The sequence below is a fragment of the Chelon labrosus genome (genome assembly GCF_963514085.1).
Source record: "Chelon labrosus genome assembly, chromosome: 1".
NCBI lineage: Eukaryota > Metazoa > Chordata > Actinopteri > Mugiliformes > Mugilidae > Chelon > Chelon labrosus.
The window spans coordinates 7,395,092-7,418,661 of record NC_140337.1 but is presented as its reverse complement, the minus strand read 5'-3'; the positions used below and the strand labels follow the sequence as shown (position 1 = coordinate 7,418,661).

General features: G+C 40.6%; 1 protein-coding gene across 1 annotated transcript in view; it reads left to right on the top strand.

The window, feature by feature from the left end:
• LOC311486562 (Fc receptor-like protein 5) overlaps positions 1-22,627 on the top strand; it is a gene marked incomplete at its 5' end in the record, with an annotated part of 69,033 nt that extends 46,406 nt beyond the window's left edge. The window contains 2 exons of the mRNA XM_084542464.1: positions 21,811-22,083; positions 22,225-22,627. Coding sequence (XP_084398590.1) covers positions 21,811-22,083; positions 22,225-22,520 — 569 coding nt within the window. The 3' untranslated portion in view covers positions 22,521-22,627. The remainder of the gene's footprint in view (positions 1-21,810; positions 22,084-22,224) is intronic.
• Between the last annotated feature and the right edge of the window lie 943 nt (positions 22,628-23,570).

The following is a 23,570-nucleotide window of genomic DNA, read 5'->3' as shown; positions in this document are numbered from 1 at the left end:
CACGTACGGAGCTACTGGATCGGCGTCCTGCTTGTGCTGGCGCCGGAAGTGTAGTTATTGTGGACGATTGCCACATATTTTTCCAACTATGTGGCAACAGCTTGGAAAAGGCCCTTTTCTATTCCAACATGAGTGTGCCCCAGTGCACAAAGCAAGGACTATAAAGACATGGTTCCATGTGGAAGAACTTGACTGGTCCACACAGAGCTCTGGCCTCAAACCACAGAGCACCTTTGGGATGAACTGGAACAGAGATTGTGAGCTAGGCCTTCTCACTGCATTCTTACTGTCCTTTCTACTTGTAGTGCTTTTGTTGTGTGCAGCACTGCCACCATGTGTCACAATGAACAGTCTATGGTCACAGTCAGCAGCAACAAGCTCAGCTGAAGACTGGAAGACTTTTGTTAGAGCACATTGTTTTCTGACCTGTAGGTGTCTCCATGAGTAGAAAGAATGGAGTTACTAACTGTCCATTCTGCTCCAGGCTTATTTCTATCTACTGACAATCAATGACCTCATCATTTCTAACTGAGCCACCTTGAAAAGAGGAAATGCAGCCTGTGGTTCAAACTAAATGTCTGCTGTTCAGTAGATGACAAGCTGACTATCAGCTTTCAGCCCACAGCAGAGAGGAATGAGGAATGCAGACAAAGAGCACAGTCATCATTTAATCTGCCTTTAAACTAGAATAACAGGGTTCAGTAACATTTCTTTCTTAACATTCATTAATTCAGTTTGTCAAGCAGACAACATGACAGCATCACTAAATCTCTTGGAGAGATATTTCTTCATTCAAAGTCTCTAAAGGCCTCAGATTTAAAGATCCTCCTCACATATCTCTAAACACATTCAAAGTGCTCCCCCATGGTTCACATGTTCTTTGTTCTCACTGATATTATTTATACAGAGCAGCACTTCCTAACTGATGTGTGAAAGTGACGTGTGCTCAGATCAACCTCTGTGATAGAGTTGTGTTGAAACTATTGTTCTCAGGAGCCAACACATGGCCAGGAAGGCCAACAATTCATCCAAGACATTTTAGAAAACTACTCTGTCTACTGTTTTTGTTTGCATGCATACACATATTGTATCTGCACACACCTCCCTTTAGATAACCAGCAGTATGGGTGCAGGTGGAGTGGGTGTAACGTTAAATACACAACAGGGAATAGGATTTGATGCAATGAGTGCAAAAAAATAGGTTTAAACATTTTGTGTTTTGTGACAAATTCAAACTACATATTCTCTGTTCCATCTTGATTTATCAGTTTCTACAAATGTTTTATTTCATTGTGTTTTTTTGCATCAAGAGGTAAGTTTGCAGGAGCTGGACAGGAAGTGAGACATTTCTCAGTTCTATCTTTGTCTTCTTATGCTGCAGATGAGTTGTTGCCTCAAATGCAAACGGTAAATGTTTCTCTGAAGCAGGAGAAATTAGATTTAATCAGTGAAAACAGTGATTTTGGAAACATTTGTCAAGATTTGCATGAAAACAAGAAGAGAAGAAGTCTCCCAGGTTGTTTCTGGTGTAAATGGTGTCATTGTTTCTGGTGTACTTTCTCATAGAGGGGTTCATCAGTTTAATCAGTCTAGCTTCTGCAGGTTCTTCTGCACTTCTCATCTTAATGATAACCACATTTGATTAGAGCTACAGCTCCTTCTAATGCATCAGAGCTGGGAGAGGGGGAAGGACTTCATCATCATGTTCACTCCTTTTTCTCAACACTATTTCTGTTTTGATCACTTCCTGTGAATGAAGTCATGGCCACATTTGACTCCAGAGTTTCTGTAGAAGGAGAAGACATGTAGAGAGTGTTCAGTTTGACAGACTTTACACTGGTGAAGCTCAGCTTTGGGATTTAAGATGAAGAATAATCATATTTTCAGATTGTAGTTTAAAACCTGCATGGATTCCCTCCAGCTGCTGTGCTGAACTTAGTGAGTATGACACCTCTTGTTATCAGTAGGTCCTCTATTCATTCTACATGGAAAAGTATTTATTGTATCTTTCAAACATGTGATTGTAATGACTTTATGCAGCAGCCTTTCCAATAGCTTCAAGAATCACTGTCTCTTTGTAAGACAGCAGTAGTCTACAGGATGATCATATCTGTGGCAGGAAGAAAATTCCAATCTATTTCTCTGTAGCTTATTGTATGTGTCCTCTCTAACACTTCCACCACTTTCTGTGAGTTATCAAGTACTCCGTGCATGTCAGCAGCAGCTGAACTTGTCTGAATGGTCAAGACAAAGATATAAATGTAGAAAGATGGATACATAGATGAACCTTCATGTGACTTCCATCCTGTATACTGTGTGTATAAATTGACATTTCTAGTTTTTTACTTGGTGTTTCTTTCATGTGGATGTTCTGGTGTCAGAAACCTCTTGGCTGTTCTTGACCTCTTGATGTTTCTATGCTCAAGTTGTTTTGTTCATGTCTTGTTGTCTGTTGCTATCATGTTTGAGTTTATTTAAAGCGATGCACAGACCTTTGTGTGAGATCCAGTCTGATATATTTATGTATTTCTGCAGTGCCATGAGACGGTTGGCTGTGGTCAGACTATGGTGAGTTTTGAACTTTGTGCAAAAGGAAGGAAGCTGAGACAGAACAAGCTGAATGTTATTAATTTTTTTGTGGTTTCTGCAGTTTCATCAGATGAAATCTTGATGTGAGGATGGGACACACTTTGCTCTCTGAGCTGGGCTTATTCTGTGAGTATGTTACTGACCCCCCCCATGACATCACAGGTGATGGTCTGGTCCATTTCCTGGTCCACTGCAGTGTGTGGGAGGGTCTGCAGCCATAAACATATCTTCCTCTATTGAATGTTGTGAGGGTGGATGCATGTCTCTATATTTTATTTCAAATGTGGAGCTGTAGATACTGCCATCACATTGGCTCAGATTCCTCAGAGAGTTTTCCTCTCATATCTCAGGAACACTTGGTTATGTTTGTAGTAGTGATCCTTTAATGCATCCTTCATGCTCATGTTACACATTAAATATTTCTTATTAAATATTAGAGTTTGTTTTAGTCTCTTAATGTCTGACATTTCCTCCTTTATTGTAGTGCTCTATACACTCCTCTACAAAGGACATGCTCAAGGTGATTAAACAGTTTGAACTTTCTTGTCTTTGTTTTTAATTATTCTCTAAAAACTAATCTCAACCTACTGCATCATGTTTCTTTTTACTGTATGTACTGACACAGATTGTGTCTACCATATTTCCTAAAAGTGTTTTTCATTCCTAACTGTATGTTCATGTTGCTTCTAGATGCTGTGCTGACTACTGACCCCTACTGGTCACCTTTGTTCACTGGAGAGTCTGTTACCTTCATATGTGACGTGAAGGAAGGAGGAGACACTGACTGGGATTATTATCGCTACAAGGATGGACAAGAATTAACTCCCTACAACACACAACAGCGATACACATTAAAACCTCTGTCTACAGGTCACAGTGGTGGATATCAGTGCTGTGGTCTCCACAAGAGATCACGTCAGACAAAGTGGAGTAATACTGTCACTTTAACTGTATCTGGTAAGACCTGGATATTTTATCAACAACACTAATTAATGATTCCTGTTGAAATATGCATATTAATTATGTAATACTTTGAACATTTAATTACTTCTACACTCTAAACATTTATTAGAATACTGTAAAACTTGAATCTTTGACCAGGACCTGAGCTACTTTTCTCAGTTCCTGATACTGTTATCTAGAATGACCACACGTATGATCTTTGATATAAAATAAAAGGTATTGTAGATAAGCATGTGAAAAAGATGAAAAAGATGTGACTGAACTGGACATATCAAGGATTACACGTCAAGATAACTTTTTAGTTCTAATTATTACAGAAGCAGTCATACTGTGTTTATTTTGAGATTCTAAACCAAAGTTGATGGAGCTCTGACACCTTGATGAAATGGACACAAATCACAGATGATTCAAAATATCTGAAAGTACAGAGAAAATAACCATTAATTAACATAGAGGGATTCTCAGGGTGGAGAGCAGTTATATATTTTAAATTTTGAAGAAGAGGAAGAATTTAGATTTTAAAAATATAAAACAAATCCCATAAATATTACATTTAATGTATTTTTTTTCACAACAGCAAATCAACCTCAGGCCTCACTGACAGTAGACAACAGAGTCATAGCAGCAGGAGGCAGAGTGACACTGACCTGCTCTGTGGAATCCTCTTCTGGTTGGAAGTTCTACTGGTTCAGACGTAGATCAGAGTCTGATGGAGCTGAGACAGTAAGAGCTGGAACATCATCCACCACTGAGAGTGTTTCAGAAGGAGGCATCTATCACTGCAGAGGAGGAAGAGGAGACCCAGAGTTCTTCACAGCAGACAGTAATGCTGTCACAATAGAGGAACCAGGTGAGTGTTGTGTTTTGTTTTCAAACTCCACATGTGACCTGCATTCATGATTAATAACATCATGATTAATGTTACATTAACACCTGGTAACTATAGAAGTTTTTTGTTTGTTGTTTCTTTCTACATTGTCTATATCTAGAAGTGTGTTCAACAAGGCTGTTGTCACACAACATCTGGTTTCAAGGACAAAATTAAGATGTGAAGTTCAGGGCAGCTGAATGATTGTATTCCTATTTGTTCTTATGTGGTTTCCTGCATTTGGCTCCAAGTACCCCATGATTCAACATGAAAGTAAAAAAATAAATAAATACATCTACGACCTTCTGTTGGTATTTCTATGTTCTAACTGGAAACTCTTGAACATGACCAGATCCAAACAGACCTGTTGTGACTCTTCAACCCAACTGGACTCAGATATACAGAGGAGAGACCATCACTGTCAGATGTGAGATCCATGGAGGAGACACTGAGTGGGAGTATGAATGGAGAACAAGCAGCTCCAGGAAACCTTCAAATCAAAATGAATTCAGGATTAGTTCTCTGTCCCACAGTGGAAACTATGAATGTAGGGGAAAAATGAAAAGAGATCAACATAAAACAACAGAGTGGAGCCATTCAGTCACAGTGACAGTAACTGACAGTAAGTCAAAGTATATAACAGCTTATTGAAGTATGTTTTTGTTATTATGAAGAGATGTGAAATATGATATTTAGATACTCACAAAGTTTCTAATTTAAAGTGAATGTTCTCATAAAAGTTGTATTCTATGTTAAGAGATGAGACATAACATGTTTAAAATCTCTTTCAACAGTTAAACCCCAAACTGTCCTCTCTGTGTCTCCATCATGGCTGAGTCCTGGAGCCTCAGTAACTCTGAGCTGTGAGCTTGAACATCCATCTGCAGGATGGAGGTTTTACTGGTATAAAGCTGTTCCTGATCTATCACACAAGTATCCATCTTACAACTATGAGCTGCTTCCTGGTAGCATCAGTGGAACTGAACAAGATTCCTACATCATTGATGGACAGACACACACAGCAGGATATGTGTGTAGAGCTGGAAGAGGAGACCCAGTGTTTTACACTGATTCCAGTCAACCTCAGTTTGTCTGGTCTGGAGGTCAGTTTGTTTCCATCTGTTCTCTCAATAAGTAGATTATATGTCACCTTTCATTTTTTCTCTGTGACCTACATGCAGTATCTTGAAAACTAAAACACATGCTTACAATTCATTGACTGTGCACATTTATGTTCTCCTAATGCAGCAGGATCTTTCTTTTTTGCTACCATCAAAATAATTATCTTATTACCATTATATTTGCTTTTCATTGAATCGGATAATATGAAAAACACAAAAAGAGAGTTACAAGACTTTTACAAACCTACAAACTCAAATCCTTACATGACAGGGACAAAATAAATTGGTCCAGGACGTCTCTAAAACTTAGGAGGTTATATGTGGTGTCTCAGGGTGTGCTGTGTTGTGTGGGTATATGTTGAGTCTGGAAGAAAGTATATGTATGCACAGGAGGAAAAAGGAGAAGAAAATAAACAAATAAATGAAAGAGGAAAAAAGAAAGTTCAATAAAATTATAATATAATCTGAATATTCTGGTATCAGTAGGTAAGGAATGGCATGTGTTTGAATCTTTCCTCTTCATCTTTGGATACTTCATCAGCTCATGTTACTGCTCTTACTTATCAGATTGTCAGAGTACAGATGTCAGGTAAAAGTATGCAGTTTCTAATTTTACAGACTGCTGCTTGTTGCATATCAATTCAAATATACTTCAATGGTATTATTCATAGTTTGACCAAAACACTGCACCTTGTCATGCTTGCACTAAATTACAGAAATTAAAGAATTAAAGCCAATAAATATTTGCATTGTGGCCTTTTTCAGATTAATATCACTCTTCTTGCTTTGACTCTTTTTCAGATTTCCATTCAGCAGCGTCTCTCTCAGTGAATCCTGACAGAGTGCAGCACTTCACCTCTGACTCTGTCTCTCTGAGCTGTGAGGGAAACTCGACTGAGTGGAGAGTGAGGAGCTTCCCTGAGGACCGCTACCTGTCCTGTTCTGACTGGAAGAGAATGACAGAATTCCCATGTGAATTATCCAGATACCAGTCTAATAATGCAGTGTACTGGTGTGAGTCTGGATCAGGAGAGTTCAGCAACGCAGTCAACATCACTGTACATGGTATGTTAGAATAGTTCTTTTCTTTTCTTTGTAAATGATTAAAACATCACATCATGATGACCCAGTTATGTGACATGTTACATAATTGTGACAAAACAGACAACAGTTATTCATAGTCTGTCCTGTTTTAATGCAATCAGAGTAAACTAAGCATCATGCTACTTTTAGTTGGAGGCTTTACTTTACTCCCATCATCTGCTTACAAAACTATTTCTATCCAAACTGTCCCACAATAAATCTCTCTTTCTTTCTTGTTATTTCTGTAATAAATCACTAAAAAGCAGAACATTTCTACCACCAAAGTGTTCCTTCAGCCTATTATGTAAAGACGCTGTAGTCAAGTAGGAACCTGACTAAAATATTCTAGTTAGGTTGGTGTGAAACATTTGCAGGGCTCAGGATTAAAACCAAACTTCTTGGGCAACGTGAGACTTCTTGGTATTGATTGAAGTTTTCCCTTTCTCGTTCAATACAGAGCTCTTTCTGAAACTGGAACTTAAAATGCTTTGACTGTTTTCCAAATGGAGGCATTGATTGAGTTTTGAACTAAAACCACTGTAGCCTATTAAATACTGTATGTCCATATTTGTTCTGTAGCTAATGGGCCCGTATTTGACTTCTCATCTGTGGCTGCAACAAAACATCCTCATCATCACATTCATACTTTCCAAGCACATATTGGTACTTATCACGATGAGGGTTTGTTTTAGTGGAGGTTTGGAGTGTTCAGAAGTTTCTGAGGCTCAACAGGTCCAACGTGATCTAAAGGACATTGTAGTAAAGCTGTTGGTTATTTGGCGTGAAGGGATAGTTGTAAGATTCATACTGCAGTTTGGAATTACTCAGAAACCAAATGTCTGATATAATATGTATGCATATAGAAACCATTCTCCTCATTGTATGTCAGCTGTTTGAAAAGTCTGACTAAATCATTGTTTGACTGTTTTCCAGGTTCTAATGGTATCATCCTGGTGAGTCCTGTCCATCCTGTGACTGAGGGAGAACCTGTTACTCTGAGCTGCAGGTTGAGACAACAACAAATACTTTCCAATGTGTTTTTCTATCACAATGACAAACTCATCCAAAGTGATACCAGAGGGGAGCTGAATATCTCTGCAGTGTCAAAGACACATGAAGGCTTCTACAAGTGTGAACATTCAGGAAAACAATCACCACAGAGTTGGATGGCTGTAACATGTGAGTTAGTTTTCAGTTTATTTTTAATAGTAGCAGTCGTCATATGAAAAGGCCATTTCTTAAGTTGATTTCTACTTGTATTTAATTGAATCTCATTATTAATTCCATCAGTGTCCAGGTCTGAAAGCTCTTCATTTCTTGTTCCATTGATCGTTGGACTGGTTTGTGGAATTTCACTGATTATTCTCCTGCTGCTGCTTCTTTGTTGCTACACAGAAATAAAAGGTGAGAGAATTTACTAAAAATCACTGTTTTATCTGCTAAATGTTCCTCACTTCATGTCATAACATCAGCATTTAACAGTGTCATATTTGTATTTGTCTCTTTTCCAGATGCATGCAGTAACAGGTTGGTCCAACACTCTTGTCTCATTTTGATCCTAATAACAATACTTTCCATGTTCCTTATTAAACTCCTTCATGCTTTAGTCTCACTCAGTCTCTGAACATCAATCAAGGCTCTGCTACACAGCAAACAGTGAACCAGAATGAAACTCAAGTTTACTCCTCTCTTCTCCATGGTCAGCCTTTCCAATCATTCTTTTCACAACTATTTCTAACACCCACTTTGACTTTTTCAAACCAAAGCTGAAGTGACTCATTGGATGTTGTCTTGATTTTCTCTGACCTGTAGCTGATGTTTCTGTCTATGAATCAATCAGAGGCTCTGGAAACACAGGAAGTGGTACAGTATAAACTTTGATTCATGTGGAGCTGTCAGACATTAGATTATTATCAGTGACTGATCTAAATTCATGGAACATTATGATTTCAGGGGAACCAGACCATGAATACAGAAATATTAGATCTCATCTTCAGCTTCAAGGTGAGGAGTCACTACTAAAAATATGAAGTATAATAATATATTAGTTGTTAGCTCAACTACCAGTCTCTAATAGTAGATAGAGTGTGAGTGTCATTAAATAATCTGATGCATTTATCTTAACAGGGAGACATGACACTGAGAAGAGCTCTGACTACAATAACGTGAATCCTGAATCGTTTTCCGGTGTCACGTCCACCCAGTCTCAGAGAACCAGTCAGATCCCTGCCACAGTCCAGACTGTCAACCAGGATGAAAATCGGCAGCACATATACTCCTCTCTTCTCCACGGTCAGCTTTCCGTTAAAACAAACTTGCTTCCAGAGCTGCAATGTGCTTCAAGTTCATGAGCCGTCACATTAATAATAACAATGTTTCCTGCTGAACTAAATCAGGTTCTTTCAAATTATTTTCCTTTGTGGTGATTTTCACTGACCTACAGGTGATGCTTGTGTCTATGAGTCAATCAGAGGTCCTGAAAACACTGGAAATGGTACAGTAGAAACTTTGATCCATTCAGAGCTCTCCAAAATCATATGATTGCAATTCAAGCCAGTTCAAATGTTCTGATTTCAGTTGGACGGACCGATGGCTGCAGAAATGTCAAATGTCAGACTGAGCTCAGAGATGTTGGACAGAGGAGTGAGTACACAAAACATTATACAACTGAATTATTGGAGATTCTCAGTTGAAACAACAATACCACAATATCCATATGTTACTTTACCAAAAGTTTGTGGACACCTGAATACCATACCTGTACATGCAGTCTGTGATTGTTCAATTTTAGTTTCTAAACCAAGGTCAAGCCCAGAACATGTGATGTTAACACAAAGTAACACACTTTGTTTGTATTGTAAATTTATTATTATTTTTTTTCTTTGTAATCTTTACAGGGAAACATGGTGATCCAGGGAAGAGTTCTGACTACTAGGATGTGAATCCAGACTCAGCTACAGGTAAAATGTTTTTCTTTTTGATGTTTAGCTACTGAGAAGACACTTGGCAGAGTACAATGGGGCTACCTTTTTGAGACCTTGGAGGAAGTTTGGATGTGGGTCAGTCTTTGTAGCTTGAATCAAACTACTATATTCTAGGCCCTCAGCTATGGTTTTGACATTATATTGAGCCTTTGGCCATAGTCTAATCCTTCCATAGTCTAATCCTTCCATAGTCTAATCCTTCCATAGTCTAATCCTTCCATAGTCTAATCCTTCCATAAACAAGGGGAACAAGGAACACAAAGTGTCTTTGCATGCTGACGACCTTCTGCTGTACATCTCTCGTGTCACGAATGTTGACTGTTGTTTCATTTCAGGTCCATAAAGAGAGGAGGATCATCAATGAAACAAGAGAAGTCTGGACAACAACCTGAAAAACAACATTCATCTGTAAACATGTGTTTGACAACATTTCTTCAACTGCTGCCATCCAGACATCAGACACACAGTCATTGATGAAGATCATATGAAAGAATGACATCATCTGGATTTAATGTCTGGATCAATGTCAACACTGATGATACTGTCTGATTATTAGATCTAATGTTGTTACATTGATGTAGTCAATCTGCAGGTTAAATACACCATCTAAGACTGAACTCCAGTCCATAGAACGCCTCATTGATGAGCTCCTCCAGCGGCAGTCCATGCTGCAGTCCATGCTGTGTTCCCGGCTGGCAACGCTCAAGTCTCTGGATACCTTGCGGTCCTCGAACCCGGGGGCAGCTCCGGCTCCTGACGACGTTCCCGGCTCAACCTCCACTCCATCCTAGGCCTGTGTTGTTAGGCCAAAAAAAGCTCTCTCTGCCCCTGTACGACCCTTTTGGCGCCAGCGCCAATGATGTCACTCTGGCAAACTTTTTCACTTTTTCGCCACTGGCGAAACTACCCTCTGAGCCAGTCTCGCCACCTCCACCACGCAGTGCAACCCGAATCCGAAAGCGCTCCTCGCCCGTCAGTGTCTCCTCACTCTCGGACTCAGCATCCCCTCCACTGGCATCTCCATGCTTCAAACGTCCCTGTCTTTCACCCCTGCGGTCGCGGCCCACACGGCGTCCTCCTGCGGTGCCTGCTGAAGCGTCCTCCTCTCCGCTGCAAACCGCGGTCGAGCACCCCTCTACCTCATCCAGATCACCTGTTGTCCCGACACCTCCCCCAACACAAACCGTGGTCAAGGCAGTCACCTGTCACGCCCCCTTGTGCTCTCCTGTCTCATCAAGGTCTCCCAAGCTTCTCAACCCGAAACTAGCTGTTTACAAGGTCAACCTGGGAACTGAAAAAACAGAACTCTTAATAATTGGCGACTCAATCATTAGATTTGTCCTACTCCCGGGTGCTATCACCTACTGTCTCTCAGGTGGCAAGACAGCCGATTTTATTGAGCTTATTCCTGCACTTCTCGACCTCCATCCTTCTATCAACACTGTTATAACTCACACGGGCACAGATGATGTCATGTCTAGGCAATCATCAAAACTACATGCTGAGCTGGAATCCCTGTCCTTCACAATTGAGAGCCTGGGGAGGCGGTGTGTCCTGTCTGGGCCCACTCCCACCCTGCATGGCAGCACGGAACGCTTCAGCCGTCTCTTCAACCTGCACCTGTTGATGCAGAATTTCTCCTCTGCAACTGGCCTTGGGTTTATCAGCCATTTCGACTCCTTTTGGTCCAGACATGATCTCTTTAAATCTGATGGGCTGCATCGTAACAGGAAGGGATCAAGGAGGCTGATCAAAAATTATATTGACTTTATTGCCTTCTGCTCTTATTGACATCCTTACCAGCAGGTCCCCATCCAGCTCTCTTGCCCAGTCTTGTTTTGCTCCACCCTGGACCATGCGGGCCCTGCTGGTGCTAGTGCTGGTGCTAGTGCTAGTTGTTCCAGCTCTGCTGCAAGCTCCAGTTTTAACTCTGCAAACAACTTTCTTATCCCTGTTAGAATTTCTGAGAGGCAGTGTGTAATTTCAAAAGTACGCTCTCCCCACAGGTCCTGCCTTGTTGCAGTTAATATCACCTCTCCAGCCCCCGTCACAAACTCAGCCCACTTCTGCTTACTTAATGTAAGATCTCTCTCCAACAAGTCTTTTATTTGCCAGGATTTTATTGCCACACACAATATTGATTTCTTTCTCATCACTGAGTCATGGCTAAATCCTGATGACTGTGCCCCCCTCATTGAATCATCTCCTCTTGACTTCTCATTTTTCCACCAGCCTAGGGTGACAGGCAGAGGAGGGGGGCTCGCTGTTATTCATAGAGGTGCGTTCAACTGCCCCCCCATCTCACTGGGCTCCTTCTCCAGCTTTGAGTGTCTCAGCTTCTTTTTAAAGAACAAACTGCCAATTTTATGTCTTAATCTGCAGGTCCCCCAAATACACTGTTGGGTTTTTACAGGAATTTTCAGATCTTTTATCTCTCATTATGTCACAATACGACAGAGTTCTGATTTTAGGGGATTTTAATATTCACGTCTGCTGTCCATCTGCCTCCTCGTTCACCTCTGATTTTATTACTCTTATAAACTCTTTTAATGTGACTCAATCTGTAAAGCAACCAAGCCATGTTAAAGGTCACACCCTGAACCTTGTCCTCTCCCACGGGTTCTGTCTGGACAATGTTTTTCTGACTGACTTTGTGGCCTCTGATCACAACGCAGTTCTCTTCCAGATCCCTCACCTCTCTCCAGTCCCTAAACCCACCTCATATATCCGCTCTCGCCCCCTTAGCTCACTCTCTGCTCCAACCTTCTGCCATGCCTTTTCCTCAATGCGTGGTAACCATCTACAACCCCCTCTCTCTGTAGATAAACTGGTCAGTGATTTCAATTACTCTTGCACTACTATTATAGATTCTATTGCACCCGTAAGATATAAAAAGTAGACTCCCTCTTCATGCCCATGGTTGAGTGAAGATCTCAAGCTTTTAAAGAGACAGTGCAGGAAGGCAGAGCAGAAATGGAAACAGGACAAGCATAGTGGCTCCCTCATTTCCCTTAAAGGTCTCATGTCCTCGTACCAGCGTGCTGTCAAAGTGGCTAGAAACTCATACTTGGCTAACTTGATTGCCAGTCAGGGCCATAATCCCAGGGTACTTTTTAAAACCATTTATTCTGTGACTCGACCTGCACCCAGCCAGTTCCCTGATCCCTCCTCAGAGATATGTGAGGAATTACTTCTTCATTTTGTAAATAAGGTTGCACAGATCTGAGAGCAGTTTGGCACCGTTTTTAGAGAAGCTTACACAGTCTCTTATCTCCATTCTCCTTTAACTAATTTTAACGAAATCTCCTTGTCCTCCCTGGAGCGCATAGTTACAGCATCGAGATCTTCCACCTGCCTCTCAGACTGTTTGCCCACCTGGTTTTTAAAATAGGTCCCGATATTTTAGCCATTGTTAACCTATCTCTGTCAACTGGCACTTTTCCATCCTGTTTTAAACATGCCCTGGTCTATCCGCTTTTAAAAAGGCCCACTTTGGACCCCTCAGTTTTAAACAATTTTAGACCGATCTCCAAGTTGCCGTTTTTATCAAAGGTTTTAGAAAAAGTTGTCTCTACACAGCTGATTGCTTTTTAGATAATAATGACTTGTTTGAAAAGTTCCAATCAGGCTTTCGCTCACAGCACAGTACTGAGACTGCTCTTATTAAGGTCACAAATGACCTGTTGCTTGCAGCTGACTCGGGGCTCTGTTCCATCTTAATTTTACTTGACCTCAGCTCAGCCTTTGATACAGTGGACCATGATATTTTAATTAGCCGTCTGGAACACTTTATTGGCATCAGCGGTCTGGCACTTGACTGGTTCAAGTCCTATTTATCAAACAGGTCCTTCTCTGTGACTCTTGGTGATGCCTGTTCCTCTCATGCTCCCCTGTCCTGTGGGGTTCCCCAGGGGTCGATTTTGGGGCCCCTGCTTTTCTCTATTTACATGCTACCCCTGGGGAGAATTATTCAAAGGCACAACATAAACTTTAATTTATATGCGGATGACCTCCACTTATATGTTCCACTAAAACCTGGCTCTTCAGATGTTTCCCACACTCTTTCATGCCTTACAGATATAAAAACATGGATGTCCAACAACTTTCTCCAGCTAAACGAATCAAAAACAGAGGTCATCCTTTTCACTCCATCAAGCTCCAGCACCTGCATTCCCGACAGTCTCCCCTCTACCCTCTGTCTCCAGAAAGAGGCTCGCAACCTTGGTGTCATTTTCGACTCAGAGCTATCATTTGACTCACAGGTAACCAAGGTTGTACAATCCGGTTTTGGGCAGCTGAGACAGCTAGCAATAATCCGTCCTTTCCTCTGTTTTGCTGACTTGGAGAAGGTTGTCCATGCTTTTATATCGTCACGACTTGACTACTGCAATGCTCTGTACGCTGGGATCAGCAAGGGAAACGTACGTAGACTGCAACTCATTCAAAATGCAGCTGCCAGGCTTTTAACAGGCACTAAGAGAAGTGATCACATTTCCCCAACCCTCGCCAGTCTCCACTGGCTGCCCGTGAGTTTTAGAATTGATTTTAAGATTTTACTATTTGTTTTTAAAGCCCTGCATGGTCAGGCTCCTGCCTACATCCGTGACCTGCTTTTATCATACGAGCCTGACCGCTGCCTGAGATCTGCCGGCGCTGCCCTGCTTACAGTCCCGAGGTCCCGTCTTGTCACTAAAGGTGACCGGTCCTTTGCTGTCCATCCTCCACAGCTGTGGAACTCCCTGCCCGGCGATCTCAGGCAGGCGAGCTCAGTGGCTTCTTTAACTCTCTTCTTAAAACTCACTTTTATCGATTGGCCTTTTCTTAATTTTGTTTTATAATTTTGTTTTATCATTGTTGTATGATTACTTTGTTGTGGGTGGGTGATTTTAAATTTTAATTCCAATTTTATTTCTCTTGGTGGTTTTATTATGACTGTTGCTAGGTATCTGACCTGTTTTGTTGTACAGCACCTTGTCACTTGTTTTGGAAATGTGCTATATAAATAAAGTTGTTGTTGTTATTATTATTATTATTATTATCTATATACTGTAACATAATATATATTCTACTTTATTTCTATTTAGTCTCATCAATAACTCAGTTCATTAAAGTGAATTCAATGTTTAAATGACTGAATCATTGTTGAGTTTCCTGGAAGTGTTTTTGGTATCCATCAGTGTGTGTCTCTTGTGCTGCTTTTGCTGCATTCTTACTGTCCTTTCTACTTGTAGTGCTTTTCTTGTGTGCAGCACTGCCACCATGTGTCACAATGAACAGTCTATGGTCACAGTCAGCAGCAACAAGCTCAGCTGAAGACTGGAAGACTTTTGTTAGAGCACATTGTTTTCTGACCTGTAGGTGTCTCCATGAGTAGAAAGAATGGAGTTACTAACTGTCCATTCTGCTCCAGGCTTATTTCTATCTACTGACAATCAATGACCTCATCATTTCTAACTGAGCCACCTTGAAAAGAGGAAATGCAGCCTGTGCTTCAAACTAAATGTCTGCCGTTCACTAGTGTTTTGCTTGAGCTTGGTGAGGCTGATGTGTTGCTAATACAACATCCATAACTTTTTATTGGAAGTATATTGATTCACTGAATACTGTAGCTGTGTATAAAATGTCTTAATATTTAACATGTGTGGTAGATAAATATCTTTATGCATGCTCACATTTACCACCACAATACAGCTCTGCTGATACTATTGATCATATCAGATTCACCACCTGCTGCATGTGTTTGTATATATACACAAACTGTACATGTAGAACACCAGCAGTATTATTGTCTTCCACAGTTTGACTAGTTCTATATTTTCTTTACCATCAAGAGTTAACTGTATTTCCAGTAGCAGGACAGGACATGTCAAAGTGTCAAACCGAGAGCAGATGTGTTAGTTCTGATAAAAAAAGAAGGAAGCTGACTTTGGTTTGCTTCAGAGTTAAATACACTACTGGACCTTTAATAGTGATTATTTACACAAATATATTTGTTCAATGCATGCACAGAATATGTTACTGTACTGTATTTCAGAAACTTATTTTGCTGATCGCTTTCTTTTCAACTTTCTCTTTATTAACTCAGTGATCATCAGTTTGTGTTATTTGAGTTTCTTAATGAAGCCAACATGTTTTTTCATGGAGAGGGATGATTTGTTCACTGAATAGAATACACTGCACAGACAGAAGGAAGTGGGATGGACTAACCAGACAGAAAAAAGCAGAACCCTATCTTTCTCATATTGACATGAATCTTCTTTTTGTCCACACAGTTCACTGTTTCTCTTCATAGACTGCAGTTTGAAACTTTCTCTTGATAGAAACAGGAAGTATTTCTCAGTCAGATCAACAGAGTGTCAGTGCTGGATGTGAGGATGGGACACACTTTTCTGTCTGTGCTGTTGTTGACCTGTGAGTACCAGAGACTTTTCACCAACTATTTAGCTTCGTTCATGTAGGCAGGGTTTTGGCAGGTGATCTGTTCTACTATATGGACAAAATTTGACCACACATGTTAATTCTTGAATTTCAGGTGTTTCAATCAGACCCGTTGTCACAGGTGTATAAAACCAATCACCTAGCCATGCAGTCTCTATTTGCAAACACTTGTGATACAAAATGTGTTGTTCTGAAGAGCTCAGTGACTTCAAGTGTGCGACTGTGATAGGATGGTAATAGGACGGTTCCTGAAATTTCATCCCTGCTGGATATTCTAGGTCATCTGTAAGTGATATTATTAGAAGGTGGAAGCGTTTAGGAACAACAGCAACTCGGCTACGAAGCAGAAGACCACGTAAAATCACAGAGCTGGTCAACGACTGATAAGGTGCATGGAGCGTAAAAGTTACCAACACTCTGCTGATTCCAAACTTTCACTGGCATTAAAGGTGCAGTAGGCAGGATTGCGAAGATCCAGGACTTAGCCAAAAAATTTGAACATCGACAACTTCTCAGTCCCTCCCCACTTTCCACTAAAGCCCAAAACGGTCTCCCAAGCCCCTCCCCCCACAAGGGAGAGCTGTGCACGATAGAGCGCGTGCATATTGGCCCTGGAATACTGTGCACGAGCCGAGAGAGAGCGAGTAAACAAACTAGCATGGAACACACCGACGTAAGAACAACAAAATAGTTTTTATAATACCCTTCGTTATTGCTAAATAATTTGACCTAAAGTACACTGATACAGTCGTTATACTTTAGGTCAAAATATTTAGCAATAGTCAACTTTAGGACAAAACCAAGGTTAGGATGTTTCTGAAAGTAGCCTACATCGGTTTGCTATCAGTAACAGTTAGAAGCATTCATTGTGGCGTTTTATTCCACAGTTTAGATTTATCAATTTGCTATGTGGTAGATATATGACCGCTACCTGTTGATGTGGTTAGACGTTTGAGAGTGAAGCTGAGGCACAGGCCTCAGACGAGGATTACGTCCCGGCTCCTTCTACACGCCCACGGCCAAGTGGTGCGAGGTGGTGGAGGGAGGGGAGGGCGCTATGAAATGCGTGTCCATGAGCAGTGATTGACACTCTGTTAGATACACCCCTGGGCTTGATTGGTGCATCTGAATGTGGAGCGTTGGATGTCTTGCAAATCGCGCTACAGGCTCTAGGTGGGGCCAGAGGAGCTGAATTTTTTTTAAATGACCTGCTTCATGCAATTATACCTGAACATAGGGTCAGTTTCAGCAAATATGACAGAAAGTTAGTTTTATAAGACTTTCCTACTGCACCTTTAATGTAAACACATAAACTGTGCGGTGGGAGTTTCATGAAATGGGTTTCCATGGCCTAGCAGCTGCATGCAAGCCTCACATCACCAAGTCCAATTCCAACCTTCAGATGGAGTGGTGTAAAGCACACTGACACTAGACTGTGGAGCAGTGGAAACGTGTTCTGTGGCGGGAGGAATCTTCTCCACAGCTTCTCTGTGTGTCAGTCAGATGAAGGAGTCTAGGTTTGGAAAATGTTACCTGCCTGACTGCATGGTGCCAACTGTGAAGTTTGGTGGAGGAGGGATAATGGTATGGGGCTGTTTGTTAGAGTTTGGGCTAGACCCCTATCTCCAGTAAAGGACTATCCTAATGTTTCAGCATACCAAGACATTTTGGACAATGTTATCCTTCCAACCTAGTGGCAGCAGTTTGGGGAAGGCCCTTTTCTATTCCAACATGAGCATGTCCCAGTTCACAAAGCAAGGACTATAAAGACATGGTTCCATGTGGAAGAATTTGACTGGCCCACACTGAGCTCTGACCTCAACCCCAGAGAGTTGTCTCAGGAGATTAGAAACAAAATTATAGACAAGCATATTAAAGGTAAAGGATATAAAACCTCCAAGCACCTCAATTTTCCTGTGACTACAGTTGCACATATTATTCAAAAATTGAATGTCCACAGGACTGTAGACAACCTCCCTAGACGCGGCCAAGGTCAAGGTACATCAGTGTCAGATCGCACCATCCGTCGTTGTTTGAGCCAAAGTGGACTTAAAGGAGAACTACTGTTTTTTACAACCTGGACCTTATTTCCAGCATAAAATGCCATCATTTACTCACCAATATCACTTTTGTTTCATTTGCACTCGTTCAAGAGATAATTAGACCTTCGTATATCAATATAGTGGGAGTGATCAGGGCACCGCAACGCAGCCTCACGTGTTATCATCATCCGGGGTCTGTAGATTGCCCTATAGAAAGTCACAACAGCTCTATGTTCACAGACACAAAAATAAAGCTTTTAAAAAAAGAAAACTGTACCTACTGTGAAACATGTAGGAGGTTTGGTTATGTTCTGGGGCTGCTTTGCTGCATCTGGCACAGGGTGTTTTGAATCTGTACAGGGTACAATGAAATCTTAATATTATCAAGGCATTCTGGAGCGAAATGTGCTGCCCAGTGTTAGAAAGCTTGGTCTCAGTTGTAGGTCATGGGTACTCCAACAGGATAATGACCCAAAACAAACAGTTAAAAACACCCAAGAATGGCTAAGAACAAAACATTGGACTGTTCTAAAGTGGCCTTCCATGAGCCCTGATCTCAGTCCTGTTCAACATCTGAGGAAGGAGCTGAAAACAAGCAGTGTGGAGAAGGCACCCTACAGTTATTGCTTGAAAAGGTTGTGCGACAAAATCGAGGGCAGTTTCATTAGATTATTTTTTTAAATTATTCTGTTAAACTTCAATTCAAAAGCAATGCCTGAATTTTAATAATTTTCAGTAGATTTATATTTATTATTACTTTTGTTAGTTCCAAGTTATTTTAGTTACATTTGTGGGTTTTTCTTTCTTTAATGGAAGGGTACCAGCAATTTTGTCCATGTGTGTAGTTGCTGTTGGTGTAATTGTCAGGTGCGACCAAATACTTTTGTCTATGTAGTGTAGATCTGATCATTTTTAAATCATCCAGGTAAGATAATATTTGTTTAATAGCTGTTGATTTTATAATTCATGTGTTTTTAACATATTCAGCTCTATTTGTAATTTATGGAATACCACTCCCTGTTTGATTGTTTCATTTTGATAAAGACTAAAGTTTCAACCTTTATTCTAGCGATGAATACACTCCTCTACTGTGGACATGCTCAAGGTGACAGCATTGTTTTACTTCATTCATTCACTCAAAATGAGTCCGTAGTCCTGTCAGTCACATCCTCTCTCTGTGTCTTTTATCAGAGTGTTCATTATTATAATCCATGTAGGAACACAGATTGTAGAGAACAATACAAGTTTGGTATTTTATATTGTTAACTGTGTAGTGTTGTATGGATGTTTGTGTTTGGTTCTAGATGCTGTGCTGACTACTGACCCCTACTGGTCACCTTTGTTCACTGGAGAGTCTGTTACCTTCATATGTGCCATGAAGGAAGGAGGAGACACTGACTGGGATTATAAAATCTACAAGGTTAATCGAGGATTTACTCCCTATAGCATGCATCAACGCTACACATTAAATCCTCTGTCTACAGGTCACAGTGGTGAATATGTGTGCTGTGGTCTCCACAAGAGATCACATCAGACAAGGTGTAGTAATACTGTCACTTTAACTGTATCAGGTAAATCCTACAACATAAGTTATTAATCATCCCTGCTCATATGTACATATAAATCCATTATGTAATGTAAAACTTGCCATATGGATATATTCAGAATACTTTGACTAGGACCTCTGTATGTTTTCAACTCAATCCTTACTTTTTTCACTGAATATACAAATATCCAACATAAAAAAAGAAAAAGCAACCTCACCACATCAAGGTCTCATCATACTGATAGGTTGTAGCTGAGGATGTTTCTTTTCTCTAAACCAGAAACAGGATAGACCAGTGTAGCAGTTAACGCATCACTGTGTGTCCGTTAACATTAAGTGTTCAGGCTGAATAATGGATAGACTGTAATACTGATTCTAAGACCAGAGTTAATGGCTTGCCTGGATTAGTGTAACGCACTTTATTTTGGGGTCAGCCAGTCCTTCCTCACACATCTTCAGTTGGTTCATAATGCGGCTGCTCATCTCTTAACTGGAGCACGTAAGAGTGAGCACATAACTCTCATTTTGGCCTCCCTCCACTGGCTGCCTGTGCATTTTAGAGTTCATGTTAAGATTCTTTTATTTGCCTTTAAATCTTTAAATGGTCTCGCCCCACTTTACTTCTCTGAGCTTCTCCATCCTTACACTTCTGCTCAGTGTCTCAGTTCAGCTGAGCAGCTGCTCCTCGATGCACCGAGGTCTAAGTGGAAGCTCAGAGGGGACAGAGCTTTTTCTGTTGCTGCTCCTTAATTGTGGACTAGTCCACCACTGCACATCAGACAAGCCCCCTCACTGTCAATTTTTAAAACTTGTCTTAAACCCCACTTTTATTCCTTGGCTTTCAACCTAGCATGAGAACCTGTTTTTGATATTGTTTAGTGCTTTTATTTTTTTATTATAGTTTTTATTGTTTTTTTTATTGTTTTCATTGTTTTACAGTTTTTAATAGTTTGTCTTATGTTCTTCTTACCTATGTAGAGCACTCTGTTTCAGCTGTGGTTGTGGTTTTTAAAGTGCTTTATAAATAAAGTTGAGTTGAGTGGCTCTGACAGCATGATAAAATAAACACAAATCACAGCTGAAAAATAAAAACTACAAAGGAATTTTTATTGTATAGTGGAAGTGATAGGTTAAGACCAGTTATTAAATATTTTATTCCAGATAATCTATCTTTCAGGGAGGAACAATTAGCTCCTTGGTTACTGCCTCGAATTCTGTGAACTTTTAGTTCTGACTGGTTAAACTATGTTTTTCACACGAAATAGAGTTGTAGCAAATGGGAAATGTACAAATATGAAAATTCCATTGGCTAATTACAGGACCCAACGTGATGGAAGTAAATAATAACTGAACTTGGAACAGTTTTGTTGCAAAGCACAATCTTAAGGTGAAATTAGATCTGGTGTTTGTTAAGACGAATTACTGTTGTAAAAGCATTGCAAGCATCATAGCAAAAAGTCTAACAAACGTATACCACCAGTTAACATTAGCCCTTCATTCATAACATGATACTGTAATCATACAGAGAGAACATAGCATACCTTTATATTTTCTTTTTCTGTCCATCTCTGCGTTTATTTGACACTCGACAATCAACAGATTTCCATCCTCCAATGCTGTCACTCACGACCAGAAGTCAAGACTAAACCAATTCACCTTGGTGACCACATAATCGTTTTGTATTAGCCTACCTATTTTTATTTGGCCGTTTCACACAATTCATAAAAACAAAAACGTGCAGGACTTATAGGCCTGTATTTATAATATTATAAATGAAATGTGCATTATATGGAAGAAAGTCAAGGTGTGACTGACTTTAGCCCCTTTATACAGTGGATCCCCCCGTCCGTTCAATTTGGGAGAGACCCAGAGGTGGACTGTCCCCTGTGCCCCCCTCCCCTTTCCCCTTCTCACACACACCTTCTGTGCACGGCACCTTCTCAGCAAGCAGGGGCGCCTGCAGCTGCAGGGGGCGCCAATTTGCCAGTTTCCCACACAGATATGACAGATAATAGAAAACCATGTAGCGGCGCAGATGTATTTGTTTATTTATTTTTTTTCCAAGTGCTCGTGCCGCCCCCCTTGTGTCATGAAAAAATGCCGCCCGGGCGGCTGCCCGGTTCGCCTGTGCCTAAAACCGCTACTGTATGTGTTACCTTTTTTGTTTTTGTAACAGCAGGTAGACCCAGGGCCACACTGACAGCAGGACCAACAACCATACCAGTAGGAGGCAGAGTGACACTGACCTGCTCTGTGGAGACTTCTGCTGGATGGAAATATGAGTGGTTCAGACGTACCACAGACACCTCTGAAGTTCAAGTCAGAAGAAATGATGGAGAAAACAGAGTTATCAGTGTATCACAAGGAGGAATCTACCGGTGCAGAGGAGGAAGAGGAGAACCAGTTTACTACACTGATCACAGTGATCCAGTCACCATTGAGATAACCTGTGAGTTCAGTTATTTAGTTTGAAATATTCATGATTTCATGATTATCACTACAATTAGTGATGAAACCTACAATGTTCAGTTTTCTCTGTTGATTTCATGTTTCTATTTGTGTCCCAACTTTTCATATCTGGTGGAAACAGTTTCCAACAAGGCTGTTGTAACACGACAACCCAACTGGCCTCAAATATTCAGTGGTGAGAAGATCACTCTGACATGTGAGGACCAGGGAGGTGAAGACACTGAGTGGAAGTATGAATGGAGAACACCCAGGTCATCTATAGACTGGACATACAATAAATACTGGACTTTCACTGCTTCTGAGTCCAGCAGTGGAGACTACATGTGTAAGAGTAGACACAGAGATGACTCATATTCTTCAACGGAGTGGAGTAAAGCCATCACATTGTCAGTATCTGGTAAGTCATGTTTCAGTTAAAATAAATGTAAGAATTATTACAATTACAGTTTTATTACACAAAAAAACATTTAACTGTCAAAACAGTGTTGACTCTGTGATGACCAGATATCAGAGAATGAGTTGTGTAAAGATTAGACACAAGCTCTAGGGAAGGTCTAAAATCTATCCAGTATTTTGATGCAGCAAAAGTCCATTCGCAGTATGATAGTGGAGGACCTGAGAAAACAAAAATATATAAAAAAGTAGGGATTATTATTTTATATTTTTCTGTTCTATTCTACAAGTTCATTAAACAAATGGTAACAGGAGAATAACATTACATTCAGTGTGTGTTCAAAGCACATTAATTGTTGGGGTCACATAAACCAGTGAATGGAGACTTTGAATTTACATACTTTGCTATGATTAATTGTCATTTACACAAGTTAGAGACAGTGACAATTTATCCTAAACTCAACAGCAACTAAACCAAAGGCCCAACTGAATGCTGACACCAGAGACATTCCAGTAGGAGGCAGTGTGACCCTGACCTGCTCAGTGAAGCCATCATCTGGATGGAAATATGACTGGTACAGAGATGAGAAGTCCTCTGAACCTCTGACCACACAACATGCTGGTTTCTATTCAAATGGACAAACCAGAGTCTCACAGGAAGGACTCTACTGGTGCAGAGGAGGAAGAGGAGACCCAGTTTACTACACAGAGTACAGTGATTCAATCAGGATCAATAGAAATGGTGAGTTTGTGGTTGAGTTGGAGAGTTTTATATTAATAATAAATGTAGAAACACCCAGTGTGGATTTATGAAAGTGGGTTGATGTTGATTTTTGTGTCTTTATTTATGATTCTTGAACATGGACAGTTCCTAACAAGGTGACTGTGACTTTCCAACCCAACTGGCCTCAGATCTACAGTGGAGAGGAGATTACTCTCAGATGTGAGATCCATGGAGGAGACACTGAGTGGGAGTATGAATGGAGATCTACCAGTTCATACAAACCTCCAAATCTAAATGAATTCAGGATTAAATCTGATTCTTCACTCCACACTGGAGACTACAAGTGTAAA